The sequence below is a fragment of the Trematomus bernacchii genome, unplaced genomic scaffold (assembly GCF_902827165.1).
Source record: "Trematomus bernacchii unplaced genomic scaffold, fTreBer1.1, whole genome shotgun sequence".
NCBI classification, from domain to species: domain Eukaryota; kingdom Metazoa; phylum Chordata; class Actinopteri; order Perciformes; family Nototheniidae; genus Trematomus; species Trematomus bernacchii.
Genome location: NW_022987584.1, coordinates 285,001 through 295,000, shown reverse-complemented (window position 1 = coordinate 295,000; position 10,000 = coordinate 285,001). Strand labels below are relative to the sequence as shown.

General features: G+C 40.7%; 2 protein-coding genes across 2 annotated transcripts in view; both read right to left on the bottom strand.

Moving 5' to 3' along the window:
- The window catches only part of nfxl1 (nuclear transcription factor, X-box binding-like 1), an 18,634-nt gene extending 11,591 nt beyond the window's left edge, over positions 1-7,043 (bottom strand). The window contains 11 exon segments of the mRNA XM_034128313.1: positions 1-114; positions 440-537; positions 848-923; positions 1,007-1,092; positions 1,330-1,463; positions 3,671-3,715; positions 3,813-3,943; positions 4,243-4,352; positions 5,006-5,194; positions 5,277-5,476; positions 7,003-7,043. The exon segment at positions 1-114 is cut by the window's left edge and continues 1 nt beyond it. Coding sequence (XP_033984204.1) covers positions 1-114; positions 440-537; positions 848-923; positions 1,007-1,092; positions 1,330-1,463; positions 3,671-3,715; positions 3,813-3,943; positions 4,243-4,352; positions 5,006-5,194; positions 5,277-5,457 — 1,164 coding nt within the window. The 5' untranslated portion in view covers positions 5,458-5,476; positions 7,003-7,043.
- A 768-nt stretch (positions 7,044-7,811) lies between these two features.
- The window catches only part of cnga1b (cyclic nucleotide gated channel subunit alpha 1b), a 5,786-nt gene continuing 3,597 nt past the window's right edge, over positions 7,812-10,000 (bottom strand). The window contains exons 11-14 of the mRNA XM_034128259.1: positions 9,713-9,865; positions 9,404-9,635; positions 8,842-9,017; positions 7,812-8,092 (exon numbers count right to left, since the gene is read on the bottom strand). Of these exons, the coding sequence (XP_033984150.1) occupies positions 7,883-8,092; positions 8,842-9,017; positions 9,404-9,635; positions 9,713-9,865 (771 nt within the window). The 3' untranslated portion in view covers positions 7,812-7,882. The remainder of the gene's footprint in view (positions 8,093-8,841; positions 9,018-9,403; positions 9,636-9,712; positions 9,866-10,000) is intronic.

The window sequence follows — 10,000 nt, the reverse complement described above, 5'->3', positions numbered from 1 at the left end:
GGTCTTTCCACAGGGACAGGACCTGCTGACGGAGCGAGGACAAGGAGGACATCTTCCAGTGTGACACAGAACCTCACAGGTGTGATTCCCACAGGAGAGGGCGGAGCCACACACCTGTTTAAAGGGGACATATGAATCAAATTTAGAAAAGACAGGTAACATTTTCGGGTAAAAAGTCTTAATAACACCACAGCAAGTCACTAATACTCATTTTTCCTGAGTAGAGCCTGAACGCATCATATTGTACCTCTGTTAACAGGATGCTAAGCTAACAGCTAACGTCAACAAGCTCTCCTAAAGATTCAGATTTTAAAAGTGTGTGTGTGTCCAACATATAATGGTTTACTTTGACACACACACACATTCCTTCATCCAACAAGACGACCTTAAATACCGTACAGTAATAAACAACAATGAGTGTGTTGTTGTTGTTGTTTACCTGCTTGCAGTTCCACATTGGGCTGGCACACGGTCTCTCTGTTTCCTCTCTGCCACACACACACCTCTGAACACTGACCCGGGGACAGGGGGAGCACTCTGACACACACACACACACACACACACACACACACACACACACACACACACACACAACCACACACACACACACACACACACACACCACACACACACACACACACACACACACACACACACACACACACACACACACACACACACACACACACACACACACACACACACACACACACACACACACACACACACACACACACACACACACACACACACACACAGGTTACAGATATAGAAATACAGATACGTGATTGCTAACTGAGAATATTAACAAGTATTAGTGTGTGTGTGTGTGTGTGTGTGTGTGTACCTGTGTGGCAGGTGTGTGTGCAGGTGTGTTGTCTACATGGCAGCAGCTTGTTGCATTGCTTCTGACACGACCACGCCTGCAGATAAACACATAAATAAAAACATAATTTACATTTGATTGTTTTTTTTTTAAAAAATTATATATGCGTAAAAGTCGTACCTTGTTGCTACAGCGACGGGGGAGGGGCTTAGCTTTGCCGCACAAACAGGAAACAGAAACCATCTTCGGACACGGAGGACAGGGACCTGGAAACACACACACACACACACACACAAAAGTTACATCTACACAACTACAACTGGTATGAAATATTAAATTAATGCATTAGGAAAAGCACTATAAAAATCCCATGTATTATTATTATAATGAATGTGTGTGTGTTTCTGTGTGTGTGTGTGTATGTGTGTGTGTGTGTTTCTGTGTGTGTGTGTGTGTGTGTGTGTGTGTGTGTGTGTGTGTGTGTGTGTGTGTGTGTGTGTTACCTGGGTGACAGAGCAGCAGACAGGTGTGTCCACAGGCAGGTTTGATGTCATTCTGACACACGGAGCCACAGGAGTGAGGAGCCAACCAGGGGTCAGGGGGCGGGTCCTGCTGTTTCCCACAGTAACACATGTACCTGAACACAACACACACCCTGGATTAAATGTCCCCATCTCTACATGTTCAGTTTGACTCTGAAAAAACCCAGCTGTGTTTCTTAATGTGTTTTTAGATAAAGTGGAGTGTGGCGCCCCCTGCTGGCAGCCTGCAGTACTGACCGCTCTAAACAACCTATAATATTACTTGTACAGGGTAGTAACAGGTGTTTCTGTGTACTTGTACAGGGTAGTAAAAGGTATTTCTGTGTACTTGTACAGTGTAGTAAAAGGTGTTTCTGTGTACTTGTACAGGGTAGTAAAAGGTATTTCTGTGTACTTGTACAGTGTAGTAAAAGGTGTTTCTGTGTACTTGCACAGGGTAGTAAAAGGTGTTTCTGTGTACTTGTACATGGTAGTAACAGGTGTTTCTGTGTACTTGTACAGTGTAGTAACAGGTGTTTCTGTGTACTTGTACAGTGTAGTAAAAGGTGTTTCTGTGTACTTGTACATGGTAGTAACAGGTGTTTCTGTGTACTTGTACAGTGTAGTAAAAGGTGTTTCTGTGTACTTGCACAGTGTAGTAAAAGTTGTTTCTGTGTACTTGTACAGGGTAGTAAAAGGTGTTTCTGTGTACTTGTACAGTGTAGTAAAAGGTGTTTCTGTGTACTTGTACAGGGTAGTAAAAGGTGTTTCTGTGTACTTGTACAGGGTAGTAAAAGGTGTTTCTGTGTACTTGCACAGGGTAGTAAAAGGTGTTTCTGTGTACTTGCACAGGGTAGTAAAAGGTGTTTCTGTGTACTTGTACATGGTAGTAACAGGTGTTTCTGTGTACTTGTACAGTGTAGTAAAAGGTGTTTCTGTGTACTTGCACAGTGTAGTAAAAGTTGTTTCTGTGTACTTGTACAGGGTAGTAAAAGGTGTTTCTGTGTACTTGTACAGTGTAGTAAAAGGTGTTTCTGTGTACTTGTACAGGGTAGTAAAAGGTGTTTCTGTGTACTTGCACAGGGTAGTAAAAGGTGTTTTCTGTGTACTTGCACAGGGTAGTAAAAGGTGTTTCTGTGTACTTGCACAGGGTAGTAAAAGGTGTTCCTGTGTACTTGTACAGGGTAGTAAAAGGTGTTTCTGTGTACTTGTACAGGGTAGTAACAGGTGCTTATGTGTACTTGTACAGGGTAGTAAAAGGTGTTTCCGTGTACTTGTACGTGTAGTAAAAGGTGTTTCTGTGTACTTGTACAGGGTAGTAAAAGGTGTTTCTGTGTACTTGTACAGGGTAGTAACAGGTGTTTCTGTGTACTTGTACAGGGTAGTAACAGGTGTTTCTGTGTACTTGTACAGGGTAGTAAAAGGTGTTTCTGTGTACCTGTACAGTGTAGTAAAAGGTGTTTCTGTGTACTTGTACAGGGTAGTAACAGGTGTTTCTGTGTACTTGTACAGGGTAGTAAAAGGTGTTTCTGTGTACCTGTACAGTGTAGTAAAAGGTGTTTCTGTGTACTTGTACAGGGTAGTAACAGGTGTTTCTGTGTACTTGTACAGGGTAGTAAAAGGTGTTTCTGTGTACCTGTACAGTGTAGTAAAAGGTGTTTCTGTGTACTTGTACAGGGTAGTAACAGGTGTTTCTGTGTACTTGTACAGGGTAGTAACAGGTGTTTCTGTGTACTTGTACAGTGTAGTAAAAGGTGTTGCTGTGTACCTGTACAGTGTAGTAAAAGGTGTTTCTGTGTACTTGTACAGGGTAGTAACAGGTGTTTCTGTGTACAGGGTAGTAAAAGGTGTTTCTGTGTACCTGTACAGTGTAGTAAAAGGTGTTTCTGTGTACTTGTACAGGGTAGTAACAGGTGTTTCTGTGTACTTGTACAGGGTAGTAACAGGTGTTTCTGTGTACTTGTACAGGGTAGTAACAGGTGTTTCTGTGTACTTGTACAGGGTAGTAAAAGGTGTTTCTGTGTACCTGTACAGTGTAGTAAAAGGTGTTTCTGTGTACTTGTACAGGGTAGTAACAGGTGTTTCTGTGTACTTGTACAGGGTAGTAACAGGTGTTTCTGTGTACTTGTACAGGGTAGTAACAGGTGTTTCTGTGTACTTGTACAGGGTAGTAAAAGGTGTTTCTGTGTACCTGTACAGTGTAGTAAAAGGTGTTTCTGTGTACTTGTACAGGGTAGTAACAGGTGTTTCTGTGTACTTGTACAGGGTAGTAACAGGTGTTTATGTGTACTTGTACAGGGTAGTAACAGGTGTTTCTGTGTACCTGTTGGGCGTCTCGCTCGGCTGATACTCTGCTCGACACTTTGGGCTGCGGAGAGGAAATCAAACAGGATGATTATTTACTAAATAAAGTATATATTATGGGATTTATATTTTATTTGAAAAGGTGCGCTTGTTTTCCTCACCAGGGCCAGGGGTGCTGCTTCTGCCCGAAGTCTTCATCGGTGACGGAGGAAACGAGGAAGACGGAGTCTCTCGCCCACTTCTGGATGCACGGCAGGTGGAAGAGAGAGAAACAGCTGCTGCAGCTCCACACCTGCACACACACACACAGGTAATTATGAATAAAGATTAGCATGAGTGTGTGTGAGTGTGAGTGTGTGTGTGTGTGTGTGTGTGTGTGTGTGTGTGTGTGTGTGTGTGTCTGTGTGTGTGTGTGTGTGTGTCTGTGTGTGTGTGTGTGGTGTGTGTGTGTGTGTGTGTGTGTGTGTGTGTGTGTGTGTGTGTGTGTGTGTGTGTGTGTGTGTGTGTGTGTGTGTGTGTGTGTGTGTGTGTGTGTGTGTGTGTGTTGTGTGTGTGTGTGTGTGTGTGTGTGTGTGTGTGTGTGTCTCTCACAGCTTGGACCCTCTTCACGGAGGCGATGCAGATCAAACAGGTCAGAGCTCCTGATTGAAACAGATCGTTGACGTATTGACCGGTCCGGAGGAGAGCCGACGCATCGCCTCCTGTAGAGAGAAAAAGTAGTTTGATTAAAATAAAGACATTTTTAAAAAGTGATAAATAATGTAGGTATTAAAATAAAAAATACGTACAACAAAGATATTTATATAAAATCATTTCATTAATCTTTGATTTTATATAAACATGTTTTTTTTGTTGCTATTTAGTATTTTGGTATTAAAATAAATAACTCAAATGTATTATTGAAAACAAAGACATATTTAAATACGTGGAAATATTTTTTTTTAAATACAGATATATTTAAAGTAATTATTCGAAAATGCTAGAAGTACAAGAATGACTAAAAGTAAATGTGAAATACTCTTGGTTTAACAATACATATATTAATTTAAAGTAGATTTTTAAATAAATAAATAAATACCAGTAGTATTAAAATAATAATAAGTAAAAAAAAAAATGTATTCATGAATACTAATTTAAATAAATAAAACTCATTATATTTAAACATTTAAAAAATAAGGGGTGGATAAATGTTATCGATTTTATTTATTAATAAATATATAAAAATGTGCCATTTAAAAAAATGTGTGTGGTGTAAAAAATAATTCATAAAATAACAGTTTATTTAAATGAACAATCGTCTCTGCATGAAGTAACTAATACACTGTGTTCAGTAGCCTCCAGGTGTGTGTCTCACCTGTCTGGTCGGTGTAGGTGGTGAAGGTGGAGGCCAGGATCTTCCCTCTCTTTCCATCTTTATTATCCACCTCCACACCTTCATCATCATCATCTTCATCATCAGAGGAGGAACTCAGCTCCACCAATCGCTGAGCAGCAGCCTGGTTGGCCTTCTTGATCTCCTCGAACTTTGATTGGACCGTCACACCTGTCAATCAAACACAGGCAGCGTGTGTCAGCCAATAGGAACGCTTCTTTTATTTAAATCTTACATTTTATAGTTTTCTCACTTTGTGGAGGTTCAGGTGTTGCAGCGGTCTTCATCTTCCCTCCTGCTCCTCTTCCTCCTCTTCCTCCTGCACCTCCTCCTCCCGCCCCCGGCCTCTCCCTCTCTTTTTCGGGGGTGCGGGGCCTATCTCCCTCCTGACCTCGGCCACGCCCCCTTCCCTGCTGTCGCCACGCAGGCTCCATGGCAACCGCCTCCCAAACTCTACGGGTGAGGAAGGAGACACAGACAGGAAGTAGGTATTAAAGCTCGTCAGGTGTTCAAGAGCAGATGACGTGTTCGTGTTGTTTAGTTCAAATGAGGCGATTTCTGAATGAAGTCTGGTTTACAAAAGCGGAGGAAGTTCGTTTAGTTATCTGTTCATTATTGAAGCACAGCAGCTAAAGTTTAGGAGGACATGTTGTAGTAAAAGTAGCAACGGCAAATAAGCATATTTTATGAATGGAGTCTGGTGGGCATGAAGGAGATCCGTTAGTTGTTTAAATTAAATAAGATGCTTTTGGACTGAAGTCTGAACCAGAACAGCAGCTTTTAAATAGCAACTTTCTGACTGATATTGTGGTTTACTGACAAAAGGCAATGACCTGTTTCTACCGGAGGAGATAGTTCAGAAACATTGAACTAAAGTCTACAGACAGTAATGAAATCAGCAGTTCTTATTAATGCAGTCTGGCGTTCATTAAGACATGTTTTCACCCAGGAGGTCTGTTAGCGTTCTTTAGCACAGATCAGTTAATGAGCAGAACACAGGAGACAATCACATGTGTTGTACCCAGGAGGAGATCTGTTGCTACGCACTGAAGTCAGGTTAGCAGCCCGTAGCTAACGTGGAGTTTGGTGTCGGATCAGGAGGAGCTACTATAGCACAACATATGCAGATTTAGGAATGGAGTTTGCAGGTAAATAATGTTTGTTATTGTAGCACCGACTCACTAAATCATCAGCTGTTTGACTGCATAATCCTTTGTGTTTGAAATCTCCCTCTAAGCTCTCTTCACATGCCTGGAAATATACAATTACTGCTTTAAAAGATGCTCAAATAAAGGAACTGATTGACGCAAAACAGACGGCACAAAGTTATTTTATATTGCTGTGTGTGTGTGTGTGTGTGTGTGTGTGTGTGTGTGTGTGTGTGTGTGTGTGTGTGGAACTAGGACAAACTGTACTTCCACTTTGTAAAGATTGTGAAAAGAATAATAGTATTAAAACAGAAGTCTGTAGTAGATGTTCAGCTGCAGAAACATGTTAGGTGCACAGCAGCCTTTAGATGATCATGTTTCAGCCTGCTGTGTGTTCATATATGGACTCTGAGCCACACACTGTATATAAAGATCTGTGCATGTACAGAAGGGCATGATTTTAACCCTTTAACACACGTTTTAAAAGGTCATTTTGAGGCTTTAATGCTGATGTAGCAGCTCAACACACTCCAGTATCACACAGTAACACACAGCCGTATTATGTGCATGATATTCTAACACAGTATCTTCACTTTTAACCCTTTTTCAGCCAGAAATAAGCGATATCTGCAGAGCTAGCTGTTAGCCGGTTAGCTCCTGTAAGCTAACTGTCATTACATTAGCAGTACAAAAGAGGCGTGAACAGACGTCACATCCAGTCAATAACACTTATTAGAATACAAACCATCACCTCAGTTGCTGTTAGTATAAGTTTTATATTGAAGTTCATACAGGAAAGTAATTTAAGAAGCTTTTATGTGTGAAACAAACCTCAGTAGTGTGAAGCTGCAGCAGTGGAGTCTGTTGCCTGGTTGTCATGCGCAGAGCCGCCGCGGTGCATGCCGGTAACTGTAGTCTTTGATACGAATGCGTCTAAAGGCGGCTGAGGGGATTAGAACTACACATCCCAGAAAGCATGAGAGAGGCGCAGCAGTGCGACGTGTCAACGACAACAGCTGGACGTTTCATTCAAATTCTGGACTGAAAATAGATGAATATTATTTATTTATACTCTAATTTTTTATATTTTTTAAATTGACAGGAAAATATTGATCACAAACTATAAAAATTAAGAAAAAAGTGTTGTATTTTACAGCTCATTAACTAAAAGCAGTAAAATGTTATATTTGTATTTAAAAATAATTGTGTTGATAAAATATATACAATTAAATAAATATATAAATACAATTAAATTAAAGTTAAATGAAAAATAGTTATTAAAGGTATTAAAATAAAAAAGTTTAAATTAGCAAAAAATCCTAGTATATATACACATTAAAAAAATAGATTAAAATTGCAAGTAGTTATTTAAATTAGAAATACTTAATTAATTAAACATAGTAAATTAATAAAAGTAAAGTAGTTTTTCATAGCTTTAATTTTGCAGCTAAAAATGTAACTATTCTTATTTCTTTGATGCTAACTTGTGATTCCCCCCGTACCTAATTATTTGATCTAATAATAAAACAATGCATTTAGTTTTTTGGACGTTTTGAAATAAAAGAAGCCTTTTTGCATTTTACTTTAAAAATATGTTTATTTCAGCGCAGTGCTTCCAGAATTAATTGCTTTCTAATTTGTGGCTTTAATTACTTTTTACACAAAATATATCTAATTTCTTTTGGAACATTTGAGTTTCTTCGTTGGTTCTTTAGGCGGTTCCAGCTCCTTCTTCTTCTGTGGTTCTCTCTGTTGTCACCAGCTTGCTCTCCAGGCGGTGGACTCGGTGCTTCAGTTTGCTCTGCGTGGCTTCGTGCTCGGCCAACAGTCGAGCGTATCGAGTCTGCAGGACGTCCAGCGAGGTCGTCATCCTCTCCACCTTCTCCTCCATCTCCTTGGGGTCCGGACCCTGTGCCGCCACCTGCAGGACAACAACAGGTATTACACCTTTGTGGTTTTATTTTTTAAAGGTCTCCTATCATGCTATTTTTAGGCATATATTATGGGTCTCAGATATATACAAATATATAATTTGTCATGTTGGTGATCATCGAACCAACATTATCGACGATGGTGGCAAAGACCAACACACCCACCTGGAGGACAATAAAACAACAAGTTCATCCATCAAAATATCTAAATATCTCTCCAACCCTGGGACTCTAACTTGGTGGTCCGTTGAATCCTTTAAAGGTCTCCTATCATACTATTTTTAGGCATATATTATAGGTCTCAGATATATAAAAAATATGTCTATGATGTTTTTTCCTCAAAATACCAAACAGATCATGCATTTTAGACATCCCTCATATCCCTCTATTTCAGCCCTGTTAGAGAAGTGCTGATTCTGGGTCTAAAGCTTTAAAACAAATAGTTTCTGATTGGCCCGTGGGTGTAAAGCCCGCCCTCATTTCCGATATAACTTCATATCGGCAGCAAATCTGGATCAGCTCCGCCGGTCCCCCGTTTTTAGAGATGTGGGTACGGAGGAAAAGAGAGAGGGTTTTATTTTCACTTTGTGAGTCTCCTGACACACCGGGGGTATTTATGTATAAAAGACATCAACAATGTTTATGTATGAAAGACATCAACAATGTTTATGTATAAAAGACATCAACAATGTTTATGTATGAAAGACATCAAAAAGTGCATTTTGCATGATGGGATTACCTCCAGGTCCAGCAGCCCGTCCTTCATCAGGATCTGCCGTCCCTTCTCCTCCAGTAGAGCTTTCGCGTCGGGGTACTCTGTTAGCGCCTCCATCAGGTCGTCTTTGGAGAGGCAGAAGAGGTCCGAGTACCCGATGCTCCGGATGTTCGCCGTCCTACGATTTCCTGCCTTACTGCCTGTGGAAGAACAAAAACTCAGGAATAAAAACGATCTAATATACAATCTCAAATAGCATTGTTCTTAGTTTTAGAGAGTTGACGTTTTCCAGTGCCATATCTACACTGTATGTGCTAATGACAATAAAGCCTTGAAACTTAAAACTTGAAACTAGATGCTGTCTCTATTTGTACGTTTATTTACATTTTAATAGTTGAGAATAAAGTCAAACGTTTGGATAAAGTCGACCTTTTGAATATATCATCTTTATGGTGGGAATACAATTGTTAGGTCAAGAACAAGACCAACACGTTGAGAATAAAGGACGAAATTTGGGGGAAAAAGGCAAAAGTCTTCCTCACACTTTTCCCTAAACTCGGTACAGTTAAACCCACTACTCTTTTACCTTTAATAGCCAGGATGCTGATCTCTCCGAAGTAGCTCCCATCGCTCAGAACCACAAACTGCTTGATGCCGTCGTCAGCGACCACAGCCAGCTTCCCCTCCTTGATGATGTACATCTCCCTCCCGATGTCGCCCTTCTTACAGATGTAATCTCCGGGACTGTAGACCTGAGGCTGCAGCTTCAGCACCAGCTCCACCAGCAGACCTGCCTCGCAGTCCGCAAAGATACGAACCTGACCAAAGAAACACAAGAAACTTATGTTTTTTTAGACACTTTGAGGGTTTTTAAGGTGCTGTTTGATGTGCACACCTTCTTCAGGGTGTCCAGGTGGACGTTGATGGCGATTTCAGCTCTCAGTTTGTCTGGCAGGTACTTCAACACCTCCCTCTCATCCACTGCTTTCTTATTGGTCCACAGGAAATCAAACCATTTGATCACTCGCTTCTCCAGGTCCTTAGTTACCTGGAAGACAAGTCAAAGATAAGACCCAAACTTACCAACCAACCAACCAACCCACTAACAAACCAATCAACCAACCAACCAACCATCTACCCAACAAACAGTACAACCAAGCAAACTACACAACCAACTACCAAA